Source organism: Diaporthe amygdali, assembly GCF_026229845.1.
Source record: "Diaporthe amygdali strain CAA958 chromosome Unknown NODE_19_length_847323_cov_64_739301, whole genome shotgun sequence".
Classification (NCBI taxonomy): domain Eukaryota; kingdom Fungi; phylum Ascomycota; class Sordariomycetes; order Diaporthales; family Diaporthaceae; genus Diaporthe; species Diaporthe amygdali.
In genome coordinates this window covers 585,746-605,662 of record NW_026517039.1, presented here as the reverse complement: position 1 = coordinate 605,662, position 19,917 = coordinate 585,746, and the positions used below count along the sequence as shown (strand labels likewise).

Genomic DNA, 19,917 nt, shown 5'->3' with positions numbered 1-19,917 from the left:
TCACACGCGCAAGTCGCAGTCTACCATATGCAGCTGCGATACAAGGAAGGACGATATGAAGTCTTCTTTCAAGTGCAGCGACACTTGTACGAAGTAACGACAAGGGCCAATAGAACGTCAACTACTTGATGGACCAAATGTGCGTTTTGGCTCTTCGAGGGCCACAAGGTGCCTGCATTTGCTGACACTGATGACAGATCGAATTGAAATATACATTGAAGGATTTTTAGGGCAAGGCATCGAAGACTTGAAGCTATGGGTGTGAGATAGCGTTGAAATGTGGTGGAAGTTGCGAGGCTTTGCTTATGCTCTGCCTCGCAGGAATGTATCTTTGTTAATTATTTCATTATCAAAGACAATGGGCACCCTGCTACCCCTAGTACTACACAGTAGTGAATATATGATGTGTAGATTCAAAGCCTCAATGATTAAATCGCAAGGTACTTAGAAAAAGATTTTGTAGCTGTCCTAAGCCCAGACCTCTTTTCATTTAGATATGTTAATACCATTTGGAACGTTACTGATGAAAAGATTCGATTGATTATCATCTCACTCGAGCTGATCCTCATGGTCCTGTTTTTAAGTGCGGCCGCTTCCGAAGTCATTTATTGGATAACAAATCAAATCCTTTTACTTCTTAGCCTCGATGTATAGCTCGTACTCATAGGCCGAGAAAAGGAACGGCGCAACACCTTTGAGGTCGTTCTCGAAGAGTGGCATGCTGGCGTAGTACTGCTCAGATTTTAGTAATTATGCTGGCAATCGCACATAAGACGGTAGAAGAACTCACCTCAAACGTCCCATTCGAGCTTAAACTCCCCGTCTGGACCGTCCAACCCCACCCCAAAGACCCATCAGTATCCCTCTTCTCCGCAAATGTGCCGGTCATGAGCTCGTATCCACTCGTTGCTGCGGCCTCATACTTCTCTCCGGAAATATAACCGAGGCGCAGACCCTTTAATAGCCCGTATACAAACATCGCTGAACCAGAGCTTTCGATGTAGTTGCCTGAGCGGGATTCTAGACCCGGATCCATAATGTTATACCATCCTTTGTACACCTTGTCCTGCGCAGCGACGACGGCGTCTGCGAGGCTTTGCAGATAGGACAGGAGCCTTGCGCGGCCAGGGTGCTCCTGGGGAAAGTAGTCGAGCGTGTCGACAAGTGCCATGATATACCTGTTACGGGGTCATCTCGTAAGCCTTCACCCAAAGACTCTAACGGGGACAGGAGACCAAGAGCCTACCACCCAACAGCTCGACCCCAGACGTGGGGCGATGCGCCAGTGACAGGATCCGCCCATATTTGCGTCTTTGATACATCAAACCCATGGAGCGGGAGCCCATTTGTGCGATCTCGATTCACCGTTGTCCCGGCATCAATGAGGTCGAACTGCAGTGCGATGTCATCCCATGCTGTGGTATTCGAGGGTTCAAATTCATAGGTCCACCGCGCATAGAAAACATCTAGCATGTAAATTCCATCGAGCCACATCTGGTCGATTCCCACTTAGCACAAAACTCATTTCAATTATCCAGTAAATCGGCTCCCACGTACCTGATCAATATAGTCGGGATATCGATGGTAGAAACCGCCATCGGGCGTGCGACGACTGCGATCAATCTGATTCTTCAAGGTCTGCGCAGCGATCTTGTAGATATTCTCTCCACCTGATATGTTGTACATATCGAGGAATGAGTGCCCAAAGCGAATATCATCAATAGAATTGCTGTTGTTGTACATGAGAATATCGCCTGTAAAGCCTGGGTAGAGCTGTAGGTCTACGTGCTTTTGAATGTAGGCAGAATATTTAGCATCTTGGGTGCGCTCATATGCGAGCTTCACGCCCGACAGCAGGGCGGACACGGTATAGGCATGCGTTGGCTCCATACCATGTTTAATTTGACTGTCGGCCATCCAGGTCAGGTAACGAGGCTGCCCATGGAAAGAGCCTGGGGAGATTGTTGCAGCGGGAGGGATCGTGAACCAGCCATTTGGAAGCGAGACGTTGGATGCCGCGAGAGCGGAGCTGGCCAACACCATACTAACAAGAATGGACTTCATCGTGACTCGTATGTCCCAATGAGGATTGCTAAGATGGAGATGGTGATTTTGTGCTTCCTTGTAGCTTTTATGTCAAATATATGGGATCTCTCTCAGTCTCTATACTAAGGGAAATCCACAATATCTGCCCTGCACCGAAGCAAATAACTCCAACATAGTCCATGCCAGACAAGTGCTTCTCCTCTCCATATCTCCACCATAGTAACTCCCTCGGCTCTTGCAGCTCTTGTGTCGCTCGAGGGCATTGCTTGGTACGGCTCCACATGTGCGGAATTGCACGACATGATTGGAAGTCGGTCACTGTACCGGCGAGACTTGGGACAAGGGCGAGAACCTCGCATTTGAGATAGCCCGTTGAATCTCCTCACTGCTACGTGTCTATCGTCGGAATTGGATGTTTGAACCCAGTACGACGGAGCTCGCGATCGTTCACTGGACGGATAAATAACCATAGGCCGCATGTGGTGTTACTTGGCATTTTGCGGGGAAGTGAGGATCGCTAGTGGGGCTTCATGACCAAACCATCACGCACATACAGACGGCCTTTTTAGTTCTGGCAATGCTGAGATGGACTCTACCTCCTTTCCTATCCACCAAGGCTTCCACACATGCATGAATTCAGGACATTGTGAGCGGGAAAACGGTGGTTGAAGTCAAATCCAATGGGCATCCTCACAAAGGACCTTAGCCTCAGTACTCGAATTCAGGTGTCGCACAGGTTATCTTGTAGCATTCAGCACTTATTCCGCAGTGGAGTATGCTATATGGGGTATCCATAGGCATCTGTAAGATGATCCCGTAAGAACTCTCTCGGACTTCTTTCTCGTCTACGTTATTTGATCGTTAAGAGGTGATTAGTTCACTCTGTTGATAGACTGACAGACATCCTTGTCCCTGAACTACCCCAACGCACTCTTACCCAGTCACGGACACATTACCATGGCAGAACCGAGGCAGCTGAGTCTCAGCATCTGCTGCTGCACAGGCCTGCGCCAACGCAAGCTCATACGCAATCCGTGAGACATCATATGACCACTTCGCAAACGCAATTGATAGCCCGCCAAACACAAGACTAAAGATCGTGAATACCGCAACACCGGCTGCGGTCCAGAAGTTCACCGTTTGCATCAAATTGCGCCCATCACGGTCCGGCAGCAGCTGTGAAAAGCCCAGCAGCTCGCCCTTGCTGATTTCAGACAATTGCGCGATGCGTTCGCCCCAGTAGACGTAGCGCCGCAGGTCGAGCGAGCGGCCGCGCCCGCACCAGGCGAGGTCGTAGAAGACAGCCTCTTGGTTCTTTGCTCGAAGGAGCCGGCGAGTGCGGTGATCGTTATAGGGGAAGAGGAGGTTGAGCGTGTCCAGAGCTTCTTCGACGAGGTCCATGGGGAGCTTGGAGCGTCGAGTGCCGCGGAGGTTCTCAGCTATCTCGTTACGGAGGAAGACTTTGTGCCTGTAAATCATGAGGATTGGTTTGCGGTTGTTTTGAGAACCAGCCCATCTGATATCCAAGTGCTCGGAGAGATCGTGTGTGAACAGCCAGTCGAACGAGTGGAAGGTGCAAAGGTATTCCATAGTCAGTTTCGGGTGAAGTATCATGGATTGAACGTTGAGGGACAATGGTGGTGGCGTCTTCGGGAAGGCGTTGCTCAGAAGCTGGGTCAAGGTCATGTTCGGAGCCCATGAATTGACCTTCTTGGTTCCAGAGAGGCCACTCTCTTCGTAGACACCGATTTCGACTGTTGTCCATAGGCTGATTGCAAGGCAGAGAGCGTTTAGGATCGAATTTTCCGCCTGACGACCAAGACCTAGCAGATTCTGTGTCTGGATCTTCTCAACGATCTCCGCCCTCGTCATATTTTCCACGTTGTCAGTCCTCGGATGGGGCCCCCATCGCTGCGCTGTCAAGTCTCGCAGTTGGCCGACTATGTCGAGCGTCACATCAAGACTTGCTGTGGCGCACTCGAACAGAGCCCTGGGCGGATTCCTATCCCGAGACCATTCAAAAATTGCTGAAGATAGAAGATCAAGGTATGAAAGCCAATGGCGGTATTCATCATTGTTGATGTTTTCTATGTCGGGCCATATCTGACGAATTTCCGCCTCTCGTTGAGGATTCACTGCCATTTCATAGCAAGTACAACTATAATGAGCCCAACGGAACGACGCAAATCGAGAACAGGCATGAGAAATTTTCCACGGGAACAGTACCGTTCAAGTACCCTGGTCAAGAGCTGTAGTCCCACTCGCTGAAGATATGCACGCATTTCGATAGCGTAGCAGCTGAAATAAAAGCGCCAATATACAGCTGAAGGGCAAACTGGCGCTGGCAAGTCTAGCCAGAAAAGCCTGACGAATGACATCTTTTTTCCACTTCCCCTAGCGCGTGACACATTTTTGTGGCTTGAGGCTGAAGATTGATCACATCCCCTGTTCTCGCTTTGCTGTTGCTGCTATCTGGAGCAAATCTTCTAAAAAGAAAGCCGCCTCATTCTTTGGACAATCAGATCCATTCCACACTTGATTTTATCCCCTTTCAAAGACGGCATTATCGACATGGCTAGGAACGCTTCGTGCTCAAACGGTATTATTATCCAGCTCAGCAACCCCGTCGAGAAGGACCTAATCGAGCCAGTGCTCGATTTAGGCCTTAGGAAAACACATTTCGGCTTGAGAAAATTCTTCATTGGCAAGAGAGACATCACAACCCACCGGCCACCACCGCCGGGTTGCAATCATGAACACCGCCTTGCCAGAAAGAAACGGTCTCTGGCCCAGAGTCTGAAGCACCCACATTTGCAGGAAATTGAAACAGCTATCGAGCACTTCATACAGGACCACAACCTCGACTATCAAGATGAGTTAAACGTCAGAACCGTTGTCACGGACATCCGTCTCTTAGGGCAGGGGGATAGTCGTCAGGTCAGGCTGCAGCCCAGGGGGTGGGTCATATGCAGGCCAGAAGTTGTAGAGGTTGTGAAGGACATCGTCGCGAAATTCCCATCTACAATCCCACAGAATTTGAATCTCGGGTCCAAGATACAGGCTGGACGTGGCGGTCTATCTTGGACCATGGCTGATGTCACACATATGCCGGAGACGCTCAACATGGGAGCGGGATTTGACTTACCCACTCATGGCTACAAATTCTTCCTGAGCCTCGAAGACCCCATAGACATAAGTCGACCAAGACGTTCCTCTTGCGGTTTATTGTGTTTTGTCGTGGTTGAAAAGGGTGGATCCCGGGAACTTGCTCAAGTTTGCAGGATCGGTGGTGTTGTTGAAATTCCAGACCAAAATGGGTCAAGGAAGCTTGTTGCCGTCACTGTTGCTCATGGTCTCTCTGACTATATATTGGCAGCCACATCAAGAAAGAAGATTAATGGCCCTCTAGGAGGCTCTCAAAAGAAAGGTGAGCTCTTCCAGCTAATCTATATCCTCAGGTTCGCACCAGCTATCTTGCTAATATCTGTGCAGGGACTTTTAAATTACGTACGGGAGAAAAAGATGAAGTACCGACGAAATTGCCCTCTGATAAGCACTGGACACCTGTTATGGGATTTCATGCTATCAACTGGTTGGGCAAGGTCTGGACCCCAACACCCCAGCATCCATCAAGCGTATCCATTGGGAATCTTGGAGATTTGACGAAGGACGCGGATTTTGCTCTGCTGGATGTTCCGTTCAGTCTTCAGAACTCTTTCACGACTGGTGGTGGAGTCCAATCCCTTGACGGTCTAGTGATGGACCATGAGCTGTTCTCACTGGCTGAGATGGACCAAGACCTGGGCGTCATTGTTGAGCTGGAGTGCATCCTTCCAGCAACGTTGCTTAGGGAAACCCCATTCATGTTTGTGCGGGGCAGGCAGTTTGCCACGAGGATGATCCGACTGAAAAACAATAAACCGTTGAGTGAGTGGCCTGCCACTGTAATGAGGTCGGAATATCACGCTAAAATCCAGCAACAGCACGTGGCACCTCAGGATGCTGGGTTGTCCGCGGTAATAAGCTGTGTGGCATGATCGTTGCCAGCCATGACGTTGAGCCCATAGCGCATATAGTATCTGCTGAGAAATTATTCAGCGACATTAACAGAACGTGAGTGGACTCCTTCCCTTCTCCCAACCTCTATATAGTCACTAGACACTCGCTCACTGGGTCTACTGGATGTGCAGGGTTGGACACTGGCCTGATGTAAGTCTATCATTCTGCTGGCATGATGACCGCAACCAATCGTATTGACAATGAGGAGATCCATATAGGTGGAGCCGGACGTGCTTCTCAGCTGCAAGCTGAGATCAGCACAGTGCGTTCAGAAGAGGTCGACAGAATTTATGATCAGCAGCTTCCCTTCAGACAGTCAATCCTCAGCGGCCTGCCCCGTTCTTTCAGCCCCGCTGAAGAGGCTTCGATGGTACGGCAAAGTCAGATTAGCTTTGAAGACCTGTTGCTTTTATCTATGGAGGAGTCAGCCGGAGAAGGCAACGAGCGTCGCTTTCTTCCACATGACGTTCTGGAATCGCTCGTCGATTACCCTTTGGTTTACGATTACCTTGCTAAACCAATGAAAATCGAAAGACAAAAGCTATCAGTGCTAGTGGACTATGTCCTCCGATCGGCTCGCAAACTTTTTGCGATTCTGGTACTCACCGAGGCTTGCGAAATTCTGGAGGATCTGCGTGCGGAGGGACTTAGTGACGATGATCTGCCTTTTCTCTTCGATGGTCGACATTTCTACCGCAGGGACACGGATCTGTCACCGGAAACAGAAGAAGCCCTTCGATTGAACTCATTCAAAAGATTGAATAGGAGCAAAATTGGATTCTTCGACACGGAGCAGTGGTCAATGTTAGCTCCTCGATTTACTCTAGACGACAGCGGTGAAGCACTCTTCTATCGTCTACACCGGAACATTGTCTTGCCATGGGTCGCTTCAGACAGGATGATCGAGACAGGCCGCTCAACAATCAGGCGCGTCAGAATACATCCAGCACACTTCGACTTCTCACGAGTATCTGTAAGTCCCCGTTAGCTGTCAGTAATCACACAGACTGACCGTTGATCTGCAGAACGCCACCGAATTTGCGGTAAAAGAACTTCGTTCCCTGACTGAGGAAGCGTTCAACATGGAAATGTCGGCTTTAATTAAGCTTCCACGCCATAGCCACCTCAACACAATACTTGCGTCGTACCAATGGCGAGAATCCCATTTCCTGGTTTTCCCATGGGCTGATGGGAATCTCGCGGATCTCTGGGTTAAAGAGATGCCTCAGCCATCCTTGACAAAATCTCTGGTTCTCTGGTTACTAGAACAATGCGCAGGCCTTGCTGATGGTTTGACTATTATTCATGGAACATCTGGGCTGCCGTCAAGAGCATATGGGAGGCACGGCGACATCAAACCCCAAAATGTTCTATGGTTTCGCCAAAGTGAGTCCAAAGAGCGATATCGAGGAGATTTTGGGGTTCTGAAGATAAGCGATTTCGGGGAGACCAGATTCCACCAAGCTGAGACACGGATGCGACACCAGCCGTCCACCACGGCAGTGACAATGGCTTATAGCGCCCCTGAATTTGAGCAGGAACCTGACGGACCGGTATCTAGAGCTTATGATGTCTGGTCCTTGGGTTGCGTTTACCTAGAGTTCGCTACTTGGCTCCTACTTGGGGCACAAGGCGTGGAGGACTTCGCCCAGGATCGATTGAAGGAGGGCAGACAGTCTCGAGGAGATATTGGGGTGGACAACTTTTTCCGGATGGTGGCCTCTGACGGATCTTCACCCGGTAACATACGTGCCAACACAAGACTCTCTCCTGTCGTGAAAGAGTGTGTCAAAGAGGTAAAGCAACCCACCTACTTCACTAGGCGCACGTGGGATCGAGACGTTTGGAGCTGACACCCACCAGCGCGTTCGCATCCTCCAGAATATTTCTCAGACTCACCCGGACGTTGATCCAGCCCTGAATGGCTTCCTCAATCTGGTGTTGGAGAGGATGCTGGTGACAGGGGAGCACCGAGCTAAGTCCCTTGAGGTTTTGAATACCCTACAGTTTCTGTTCCGAGAACTCCGAGACAAAAAGCATGAGGGGTCTTTATTTCCAACCTCATCCAAAGTGCCAGAGGAACAGTCCACCGAACAGATGAGGTTCAGCACGAAGCCGCCAGACCTAGAACATGGCACCAAGAATTCTCAGGAGGACGTAAGTGACGCTCAAGGCCACGAGACGATTGAAATGAAGGCCCTCGGGCCGGATCCATTTGAATTAAAGGGCCTTCCGCAGCCTGTGCGTGAACAAAAGAAGACGTCTAGTTCAAATTCTATACCGGCAGTTCAAGTCTTCTCTTTGGAACAAGTAGAAGAAGAGATTGAAGAGGTGGTGAGAGAGACGGATCCCACTGGCGCGATGCGAGAAACGCGGCGCAGGAGCACGAGGCGCACTGCCGGGCTGGGATATGCTAAGCTTCACCAAGGGGCGAAGGCTTCAGCTCCAGGCGGCAGCAAGGTGGTTGATCCTGACTCAACGAACTTTAGCGCGATGTCAGAGCTCCAACTCCTAGAGGCCGAGAGAGCATTGCTTGGGCAGCTCATGGCCATCAAAGATGTGCAGATCCAGCGAGAAGGACAGACTGGACCTAGCATCGCCATGAATCCACAGTCAGGACCTAATCCAAAACATGGTGAAGGGTCCCAAGGACTTGGTAGCGGAAGGAAAACATACTCCGAAATGCTGAAGTGGATCATGCACCCTACTCGGCGTGGGCCCTTCAGTTGAGTGCGGATAGGATGCGACTTGGCAATTTAGATATTGATATTGTATTTGTTGATTTCGTTGATATACACCTGCATTCCTGCCACTGCTTAAGCATTGTTATTGCTCCCGTTGTGCAATAGCCGCGGGAAGTCTATGCTTAGGGGCATCAATGCACAGACGGGCTCCTAGGCTCCAGAGCGGAGAAGTTTATTGGTCGCCGAGCCAACACATGGCTCTGCAGCCCTACCCGCAACGTGCGCCTGCGGCAGGATGAAGGCCCCATGTACCCATATAGGTAGAGCAGCGCACCGGGCATAGCAGTATAACTCAGGAATTCCAACTGTCCGGGTACGACTTGAGCAGTCCATGCTATTCCTTCCAGTGAAAAACCTTCATGTAGGATGCCATTCTGTAGGTAATGGAAACCCGCCTTGTAGAAGAAACCTCGAATGGAGTAACCAGCCATGGAAAAATCGGCCATTGTATACTCTGTCGTACGATAACCTCATATAGGATGACCTCCCCTTTCTACGGACAATGCACGTACTCCGAAGTGGTTGGCCAACCTCTGGGATCCCTACAGGTTGTAGACATTACTGGGCACCAAGACACCCAGTGCGACCGCATGCTTCCCGCCGTCTCCGCACCTCCCTCAGGCATGTACAGCTGCGCAAGCTGCGTTCAGCTTGGGCGAGACCGAAAGAGAACTATGACGCAAGAAAGACCAGATGGAAGGGGACTGACTGCAGCGTGATATACAGACTGTCACGTCTGGTCGAAAGAGGGTGGTCAAGCTTGGCTCCCAAGGGTTCTAAACTTGTCGATCTGTAGACGCACGGCGAATCAGGGGTTGGGGGCGGATGCCGGAGGGCAGGAGTCGGGCACCAACGTGGCCCCCCTTACTCCCCTTTGTGTCTTGAGATATGCGTGCAGGTGACTGCAAACTGCAGCCCATTCTCCACTATTTCTGAAAAGCAAACCAATGCAGACACCATGCGAACTTAGAACGCGAATCAGCCACGGCCCCTCGGCCGTGGATGGTGGCTGGGAAAGCGCCGCAGAAGCAGGGCAAACCCGACATCCATTCGGCGACGAGCCCGGACTGTTGAGCCGAAGTTGGGCGTGTCGCGGCGCCGTCATCTGAGCCGAGGCGAGTCGTACGAGGCAAGCTGTCACCACCAGCGACTGGTGAAAAGAGCAGACAACTCAGCATCAGCTGGCGCGTGCGTGTGTGTGTGCCCAGGGTGCTGACTGGACTGACTGGCATGGCAGTAAGGCTATTGGGAAACAGTCAGAATGCCAGACCAGGTTTTTACGGGATGCTTGTCCAGCCTGTACGTCGCACAAAGAACCCGAATCTAATTTTGCCACCCACAAAACGAATTCTTGGGCTCTCGGGCTCTGCAGCTGGGTCCAATGGAAGCACGCCGGGACATTGCCAGTGCACTCGCATCCCGGAGAAGCAGAACTTGACTCACAGTTGACATCCAGAACGTGGTGGGCCAATGCTGCAAATCAACCGGCAAAGAGGTGTTGCATTCTGGACGCAGCGAAGTGGGCACTGCGAGAGGAGAAGAGGGTTGACGTCCACAGAAAACCATCACATCGACCAAGTCTGGAACCCCTGGAAATCCGGGGCGGGCCACACCCTCCACCAGGACCACCAGTTCTGGCATATCCAGACCCGTCAATCCGTCAACTTATTCCCAGCGTCGTAGCAGGATGTCCAGGTGCCTCTCGGCCCCTAGCGGCGCTTGTTTGATCCAGGCTAGGCCGAACAACTGCAGGGTGGGATGTGGATGTGCAGACGCAGGGCAGAATGCATCGAGCCGTCGGCAGCGTCTCCCCTGTTGGCTGGCAGCTGGGCACCCCCATGTCGTCGGTGCCCAACCAAAGTTTGTATCGCGGGACGGACAGGCGAGGAACAGCCCGTCTTGCCCCTTTGGGACACCTGCCACAACAATTATTGCGTGTAGCACCACTGTTGAGACGCAAATTTATCGACTCTTGCTTGGGTTGGTGGTATTATCCTTTGGGCCTGTGTGACTTTGGTCCGGTCTTGCGGTTTGACGTTGCTCCCTTTAATACTGCGGCTCGCCTTACTCCTTTGGTCGGAGGGTCTCGCTCTGCTCATCAGTCCCGACAAACAAACAGTCACCAACGACTCAGCACACATCCAGTTCTGCCGGGATACCATGAGAACCAAGTCTCTACAACTCCAATATCACAACACGAAGCGTTACCGAGACCGCTGAACTCGTTCATCAAATATCTTCAGGCAGGATCTTCACGCAAAGGCAACGACGACAGAAACTCATCAGTGAGCCAGCAGCCATGACATCTCGACATTCCTGGGCCTTTCCAGGCATGGAGTACTTCCGGCCAGGAGACGGCAAGACTCAGACGAGCAACACCCAACGAGCCGGCAATGAAGCCAGCACAGAATCCTCCACCCCGAGACCCTCCAGGTCGCCATCGACACGGTCGAGCTCACATGACACCAAATCTCGACGGCTGTCACGACACCTGGATTATGACGACGCCTCTGAGACATCCGGTGTCTCGATGAGCTCGACCAAGGCGTCGACTGGAAGTTCTCCACCATCGTCAACCAGCAACGGCTCTTCCAGTCACCAGAATGCCTCGCTCCGTCCCTCGAGGAGCACCAAGTCCGCTAGCAATGCACGGCCAAGTGTGAGCACCGCTGCCGTCCCTGCGCGACCTACATATGGACTCGAGCAGCAGCAGTACAGGCCACAAGTGTCGCACAGCGCCACTGCCCCATCCTATCAACGCCCGACGCCGGCGTACACTAGCAGCTCGCAACAGAGCATCTTCGGCGGCCAGCATGGAATCCGAGAAGCACCGGTGGCACCTCAACCGCCTCCCGTGTCCTCGAGCAGCAGCCGGTCTGTACCTCCGCCGTCGGCCAATCCCTTCTCGAGCAGCACACCAAGCCTGAATCACCTGGGGCTCCCAGGCACTATGGGCCCACAGATCAGTCAGAATCCCATGCAGATGCACATGCCCGGTGCGTTTCCTGGCGAGTCTACCGTCCCATATCGACGGCCGACGGACCTGACAACCCAGTTGTCCATGTCCAACTCCAACATTTCCATGGACCACTTCTCTAGTGACAACATTTGGGATTCTGAAGGGGATAGCGCGTCCTGCTTGTCAACCAGCACAAATGCTACGAGTGTTGCGTCGGACGTAACGGAGAAAGGCGAGACCTACAACATCACGCCAACCCAGACATCATCCTCGTCCAGGACAACAACTCCTACACAGGCGTTGGGACAAGAACAGCCCCAGTCCCGTTCGGTTACCCAGAGTCATCGTCCATCTATCCTTCGCCACACGGCACCAAAGTCCATCTTGTCCAATGGAAGCAAAGAGTCTTCAACTTCATCATCGACCAAGACTATGTCAAGCAACCAATCTGCCAAGACGTACACCGAAACGAGCTCCTCGTCTGCGAGGAACAGCTCCGGAAGTGCACCTCACATCCATATCGAGGTCAATCGGTCTGGGGACTCGCGCGAGCATCGTGAGCACCGTGAGCACCGCGACGACCTCCGGAAGCGCCAGCTGGTCGAGGAGGCACTGGTGGACAAGATCGCCCAGCTCAAGCTCGAGCAGAATCAGGCCAAGGACGCCAAGCCCGCCCCGGCCCCAACGCCCGTGGCCATCAAGCGTGTGCCCTCGGTGAGATTCGCGGAGCCGGAGAAGGTCAAAGTCAGGGTGGAGGAGAAGCCAGCTGCACTTACCCTCTCCCAGCAGGAGAAGAACCTCAGCAAGGAGCTCGTCCAGCAGACCAAGGAGGTCCAGAAGCTGGAGCTGGAGATTCAAAAAAGCAAGCTGCAGGTCAAGGAGAAGGAGAGGGTCGAGCTAGAGAAGAGACTGAAGGAAGAGGCCGCCGAGCTAGAACGCAAGAAGGAACACGAGCGACAGCTGAAGCAGCTCCAGAAGGAGAAGACCGAGCTCGAGAACGCCAGCAAGGAGCGCGAGAGAGCCGAGAAAGAGCGCGAGAAGGCGGCCAAGGAGCGCGAGAAGGCTACCAAGGAACGTGAGAAGGCCGAAAAGGAGCGCGAGAAGGAGCGCGAGAAGACTCGACAGAAAGAGCGGCAGCAGATGGACAAGAAGCTCAGCGACATCGAGAAGGCTCAAAAGGAGCACGACAAGCTCCAGGAGTCGTTCATTGACCAGGGCAAGATTCTGTCGGACCTCAAGACGCGGTTCGACGCACAAGCCAAGACACTGGAGGCGACCGAGGCGGAGCGCGCGGGCCTGCAGAAGATCAAGGACGAGTTCGAGAAGCGCTGCTCCGACCTGTCCAAAACGCTCAGCCACGTCAGTGATAAGGAGCGCTTCGTTGTCGAGCAGGTCGCGTCGCTCCAGATCATCAAGGAGTCGCTGCAGGGCCGTGTGGGTCCGCTTGAGGCGCGCGTTGATGAGCAGGAGAAGGAGATTGGCGCGTTGCATGGTGAGCGCGACGGGCTTTACCAGGACGTCAAGGGCTACCTCCTTCGTATCACCGAGCTTGAGAACGGGATGAAGGGGCTTGTTGAGGAGAAGCACGGGTTCATCGTACAGATCGGTGAGCTAGAGAAGGCTAAGTCCGGCCTCGAGGACAAGGTCAAGGAGCGTGACGGGCAGATCACCAGCTTGACTAGCAACCTCGAAGCACGCGCCAAGGAGACACAGGAACATATTGCTTCCCTGAGAGAGGAGCACAAGAAGCAGGTGGATGGTCTCGAAGCTGCAAAGGACGCCTTGCTTGCTGGCCTCACTGTTAAGCACCAGCTTCAAGTTCAAGACATGGAAGAACAGATTGCCGTCCTCAATGTCCACATCGACGGCGCACACGCAGATGTCGACAAGTTCAAAGACACCATCAAGATCTTGGAGGACAGTCTTACCGAGGAGAAAGCCAAGGTCGACGAAGAAAAGTCAAAGACTGGAGCAGAACAGGCTAGAGCCGACACAATGTCCTCAGAGCGAGACACTCTTCTGACGCAGCTCGACGGCCACAAACTCCTCGCCGTCAACCAGGAGAAGGACCTGCTCGATCTTCGCACCAAGCTTGCAGACTCAGAGGGCGAGGTGTCCAAGCTGCAAGAGAAGAGCAAGACTCTCGAAGCGGAGCACGAGGAGCTCCAGAAGCTGGCCGCATCCCTTGAAGAGAAGAAGGCTGAGTCAGAGCCCACGCCCACCGAGCCGCCGCCGGCGCCTGCGCCTGCGCCCGAGGATCCCGCGCCCGAGCCTACCGGCGTCGAGACCAAGACCGCCGACTCCGAAGCACAAGCAGCAGCCACCAAGACGGAGCTGGAGGGCCTACAGACCCAGAACCAGGAGCTGACAACCAAGACCGCCGACCTAGAAGCCAAGAACGCGGAGCTCGCGACGCAGGTCGAGGCCACGAAAACCGAGCTGGGCGAGCGCATCACCCAGCTCGAAGGCGAGCGCGACACGGCGGCCTCGGCCCTAGTCGTGGCCCAAGTCGAGCTGAGCCACACGAAAGCCATCGCAGACCGCGTCCCGGCGCTCGAGGAGGAGGCATCCAAGGTCCCAACCCTCACGGCCGAGAAGGCCGGCCTCGAGGCACAGGTAGCGGACCTCGAGGCGCACGCGGCCCAAATCCCCGCGCTGCGCGGCGAGTGCGCCCGCCTGGCGGAGCAGCTCGCCGCGGCGAACAAGCTGATCGAGGGCCTCGCGGCGGCGCAGGAGGCTGGGCTCAACAGCGGCGTGAGTGGCTACGCAAACATCCCGCTGCCGCAGTCGCCACCGCCCACCGATGCTCCCAGCCCTCAGCCTGCCGATATTCCCATCCCGCCAAGCCCAGGTCTCGCGGGTCCCATCCCGCCGCCGCCGCCGCCCTCTGAGCGCCGCAAGGTTCGCAGTCGGGCGCCCAGCATGGCGCGGAGCGTGTCGTCGCGTAGCTCCGCTGTCTCCAAGAAGTCTTCGGCTGGAGTGCGGGACGACCTTGCGCTTGTGGTTGTTCGGGACTCCAAGGACCGCGGGAGCGTGACTGTTGTGCGGAAGTGTGACTTGAGGACTCCGCGCAGTCGGAGCCAGGGGCCTGTGAAAGAGTAAGGCAAGGCGGGTGAGTAGGTTCGGAAGTGTGGGAATGAAAAATTGAGTTGTGAGCATGGTAACGGGTAGGGTAATGAGTGATGAGCTATGAGGCATGAGATGATGATGAAGCGGGTGTGCTTTGATGGGATCTCTGATGGTCATCGAGAGATGATTGCTTGCCTGGATGCATGGATGGATGGATAAATGGATGCAAAAGGGTGGATATGGTCAGGTCATTCCATGCCTATCTGTGTGCTTTTCGTTGTTTTCACTTCATTTGGACGGACATTAGAAGGACCTCGCAAGATCTGTATGGGTACATGTATGGGTACGATGGCATGGCATGTAGACAAAACTGTCGCAAGAACCTCATGTATTGCTGGGCTAGATAAAAAGAGGCGATGGTCTGTGAAGGACCGGACATGTACACCGAGATAATCATGTAGAATTGTGTTCGATTCCTTAATCATGTCAAGCACCTTAACTCCCCCCTGTGCCTAGTCCAATCACGACGGTGTGCTGAAAGATGTAAGAGAGTACATTCTTATCCACAGCAGGCCTGGAAATAGTGTGGTAGGAATTCTAAGACGGTTGTCGGGGGTCCGGTGGCGGTCGCTACCATTTTGCTCATGGAGAGGATGCGGCTTTCGTGGAGCGGTTCGGCAAGGGGGAGGACGAGCAGAATGGATCGTGTTCAGGTTTTCTTCCTTGCAAAGTGTTTTTGCTTCTCAATCAATTTCACTACTCTATTTCCGTAAGTCTTGCCTGCGACAACTGATCTAATACCTATCCAGCCATTGGAAAGGGCGAGCGTCACAATTCGGTCCCTGTCAGCGCATCTTTCTTCGTGGGCCAGGACTTCAGGAGGTTCGGACAAATTGTTTCACCGAGCCTCAAGCATCAGTTCGGTACATCCCCAGGATTCACTATTTCGAGCCTTCATCACTCCTGTTGTCTTGAACTTCTTCACCCTAAGTTTCCGATCCTCCTGGTGAGTCTTTCCCTTCTGCTGACCCCTTTGTGACACACATCTAGGCTTCTCCATCCCCAGCTCGTCACACGTACGCACGCAAAGGAACGACCCATCCGTGATGCACATCTCCTTCTTCTACACTAGCAGCCACACTTGTCCGTCAAACCCAAATTCGCCTGCAGACGTTCCATAACTTCTGACAAACAACGGCCACCGGGCCCCTGTATCCACCACTCTCCTTCGTCATCAGATACCAGGCTGGTGCGAGGCCCTTTCAGCTGGCTTTGGCTCCCACCCCCAGGCGACCCTCAACCTGAAAATCAGCTCCCGGCGGCGGCCGGGCTGTAGGGCAAGGAGCATTATGGCGTAGAGGAGGAAGAGGAGTGAGGCGCGGTTTAATAAGGTGCATGTGAGCATGGCTGCTTGGATGGTGTGAGTTCTTCTTCGGCCGTCTCTGTCTTCTTGCTCAAATGTGCTTGTCGCGTCCGTAGGGTGGATTTGTTCAAATTTGTTTTGCTTTCCCGACCTAGATCCAGTAGCCGTTGAGCTGGGGAGAAGGAACATTCCCGCAATAAGGCCTGTCCTACGGGTTACGATGGGACGTTTTATGATTGCTCACCTTTGTGGTATTCGTTTCAGCCCTCGCGGTGGAAGACAATGTTGTTGAACCCGAAATTTCTTGCCTTGCAACCGCAACAGCGGACATCGACTGTTTTAGAATCCTGCTCCGACAAAGCAATAGCTTTTGGAAACCAGATCTATGAAAGACCTCGAGGAAGCCTCGTATGTGCGACGACCAATACATCATCAGGGCATGGCGAACAAATTGCCCTGTCTTTGTTCGAGGGAATTAAATTCTGCAGACACAGACTTGAGAAATTTGCCAATATGGAAATCGGAAAATGGTTGCAAAACACGACATGCTCTGGTATCCTGCAATGATTACAAGATAATGTACTTCTTTCCTTATGCATGCTATGCATACGCTCGTGTGGTGAGGCATGACCATTCACAGTATATGACACACATGGTTTTCGAATACGAAAAACTCCCGTCTTCCGACCATCGTGATCTCTGAAGGAGTACGACTGCTCACAAATTGTCATCATTCACATCGGCCCTGGGCAGACGCTGACTCGCCATGTTATTCTCCACTGGCTTGCCCTGGAGTGCTCCCGGCCCGTTGTCAAGCGTGTTTGACAACTTATTTCACAGATCGCAAAACTCAACTCTGTTTGAAAGAGACTGGGACTCTATCGTCAGCCAAGGCGTATGTGGCATTGCATCCAAGCACAAGGCAGATTCACACAGAATGTTGACTGGAGGGTGGGGCATGGAGCAGCCTCGACGTCTGACCATACTCCTGTGAATAAGCTGCGGGCCGAATCGTCGATAGCATTTAGTTTGGGTGTTGAAATAGCGACACTTCCTGGCAGCGATACCGTCTGATATCAATAGGACGTAAGCCGCTGCTGCGGCCGGGTGGCGTAGTGTGACCCAACCCCGGGTTTCAACCATGGGCGAGTTTTCAACGGTTGCAAGGAGTCCTGTGTTGAAACAATCAACGATTGGTGTGGTGTGGCGGAGGAGGTCGGAGGGCCGGGTAAGTCGTATTCGCTCTTCTTTGGTGCGGTGGGTGGGCTGATGTAGATCAATAGCAACGCCTATACAACACTGGAATTATAGTCTCCGGTGTCAAAACGGCCGGTCTCTCTCTTGTCCCGTGAGGTTTTTGATAGGCCTGAAAATTTCATAGCGAGTGAATATTTGTTTCAATCTCAATGCAGGCCTTTTGAGACCCGTTATCAACTGGTGTGGTTGTAAGAACGCATAACCTCGAGAGCAACATTGGGCTTCTATCGGACGTGAGTCATTGGTTGGGCCCATAACTTTGTCCCTCCCAACAGCTGAACAGGATAGGCCTCGACTGTTGAGCTTCACCTGAAGACGATGATTGGCGAGGATACATGGGAAACTCCATACTGACTCCGAGCCAAGGTCAATGCAAAAAGCCCTTATCAAATTGTGCCATAATCCTTAATGAAGGTATACCTGTGGACCTATCATGTGAAGCCCGCCTTGACTGGCTTGATACACCTACATACGCGCACGACATCGTTGTTGAACACGGTTCACTGGTTCAGAAGCTTGTGGACTAATGAGAAGGCAGTGAGTTGCATCGTCGTAGCGTGGCTCAGTCAACAAGAAGCTCACAAATGTGCATATTATTGGTTTTCTGCGTCGATACCGTATGTCTGCCCATCAAGAACACGTAAGCCGCAGTCCAACTTACTCGTGGAGAGAAACAGATCGGTAACGGTGAACTAAGAAGATCTCAGCAGCTACTTGCAGAAGTTCGTTGTTGGAAAGGATCTCCCGCAAATGGTAGAAAAAATGAGATCCCGTATGAATAGATCTGTAGCCAGACTTTTGCCCGGGATTTCGAGATCCTCTTACTGGAAACCGAACCTCAACTCAGTCCTATCAAAGTGATGCGCATTAGACTCGCCTGAGCGCCGATCTTTCCACGATGTCTCGATATCAACCTCATGGAGTTTCTGCAGGTAATCCTGATACACCATCCAATTGCGGAGCTCCGGAAGGGCTGCAGCAGGGCTGCGCCTCTGGTGAGGATGACCATAACGAGGGCCGTGAGCGCGAGTTTAGAAATCCACCACGATGCAAAAGCTTGCTCATTTCAGCAGACAAGGTGGACTCGGGAGGAGTTCCAAGGGACGACGGGATGCATGAGGATGGTGAAAGCTACGATCTAGTCATTGGACTGTTTCCTTCAGCACATGCTAGCTTAATCAGCTGTTAAGAAACTGCGTGGCATAACCGGGAACCAAACTTTTGGGAGACAAGCGATCCTTTCCAAGGAGTAATGCTGATCGTGTTCAACCTAGTACACGCAAGTTGGAGACATCAGCCAAATCCTCACACTTGTCGCAATATCACAGCCTGAGAGTAGGAGCAGTGAGTCATTCCGAGCTCCTCGCAACGTTGGCTGCGAATTGTTCAGACGTGTCACTTGACGTATCCGTAGCACGGATAGGCCAACGCTCCGAGTTGCTGAAGTCTGCAACCAAAGGCCTTTGATTGATCGACAAGACAATGTTTCTTGCGGCTCGTGGAGCGCCTCCTTCTCCACTACACAAATATTACCCTATCTGGCCAGTGGGCCCATTCATATGCTGTGTCGATGGCGAGGCAGGGCTGGTTTGTTTCAACGTCATCCCTCCTAGTGCCCGATGTCTGGTATTATGATTATCTGACGCCGGCTTGCAGGAAGCTGCATGGAGGCCCAGCCATTCAGGGAGTTTCTCCCGATCCTGAGAGACTGACAGGAGCTTGTGTTCACTGCGCCAAAGCTCTATGCCTCTTTATCTTCGGATTGTCATCCTTGCCGCCTGTGTTCTCTCGCCGAGTTGCTGTCCTATTCGAAGCCCTCTCAGCGAGCCCAAGGCAAGTTAGAATGATGAAGGCAGACGATCGACTGGGTTAGCGTAGATCTTAAGTGCCTTATCCGACACGACGTTGGATTCAGAAGGCTGAATCGAGTCAGTCAGCGAGGGAGGAATTAGGACGGGCACTAACGTCAAATGTGCCTTGCCTTACCTTGCCTGGCTAAGCCCTGCCATGGAAACAAGTTGCTCATCCGTCGTCCGAAGCCAAGTTGAAGACATCGTCTGGCGTCACTCCTCCGAAATCTTCTATAACAGGTTAACTACTCGGGCTATACTCCGAGGTTGCCCCTGGATGGGGATCTAGCGCCATCCGTAGCGCCCGATCTTTGACAGCCGGAGTCTAACTCTGGCGTTTCAGACGACGACACACAGCCGCCGTCAAGCCACCCCATTCGCCAGCGCCTCGCGTGCAGATGCAAGAATTGCGCGGATCGAAACCTGGGACCGGATTGCCCCCGGGGTTTGTTCGCTGGGACTGCAAGGGTCGGATGGGCCCATCATTATGCTCTCTCCCAAGCGCACAACAGATGAACGAATACGGGGCGGACGTCCCACTCAGCTCCTGCACAGGCAAGGGAAACGGAA

At 52.9% G+C, this 19,917-nt stretch overlaps 4 protein-coding genes across 4 annotated transcripts; 2 read left to right on the top strand and 2 right to left on the bottom strand.

Annotated features, from left to right (window-relative positions):
- Positions 1-630: 630 nt before the first annotated feature.
- J7T55_010543 (uncharacterized protein) lies at positions 631-2,064 on the bottom strand (the record flags this gene model as incomplete). Its single annotated transcript, XM_053145097.1, has 4 exons — positions 631-732; positions 791-1,178; positions 1,247-1,494; positions 1,558-2,064. 4 exons carry the CDS (start codon positions 2,062-2,064, stop codon positions 631-633), a joined length of 1,245 nt encoding a protein of 414 aa, XP_052992390.1.
- Positions 2,065-2,754: 690 nt separating this feature from the next.
- On the bottom strand, positions 2,755-4,328 carry J7T55_010542 (uncharacterized protein; the record flags this gene model as incomplete). Its single annotated transcript, XM_053145096.1, has 3 exons — positions 2,755-2,891; positions 3,003-4,036; positions 4,273-4,328. 3 exons carry the CDS (start codon positions 4,326-4,328, stop codon positions 2,755-2,757), a joined length of 1,227 nt encoding a protein of 408 aa, XP_052992389.1.
- A 289-nt stretch (positions 4,329-4,617) lies between these two features.
- J7T55_010541 (protein kinase) lies at positions 4,618-8,835 on the top strand (the record flags this gene model as incomplete). The annotated part of the gene is made up of 8 exons (XM_053145095.1): positions 4,618-5,473; positions 5,539-5,973; positions 6,030-6,159; positions 6,237-6,255; positions 6,311-7,078; positions 7,131-7,195; positions 7,493-7,901; positions 7,969-8,835. The coding sequence occupies 8 exons, from the start codon at positions 4,618-4,620 to the stop codon at positions 8,833-8,835; spliced, it is 3,549 nt and encodes a 1,182-aa protein (XP_052992388.1).
- A 2,313-nt stretch (positions 8,836-11,148) lies between these two features.
- Positions 11,149-14,910, top strand: J7T55_010540 (uncharacterized protein; the record flags this gene model as incomplete). Its single annotated transcript, XM_053145094.1, has 1 exon — positions 11,149-14,910. The coding sequence occupies one exon, from the start codon at positions 11,149-11,151 to the stop codon at positions 14,908-14,910; it is 3,762 nt and encodes a 1,253-aa protein (XP_052992387.1).
- Positions 14,911-19,917: the final 5,007 nt, after the last annotated feature.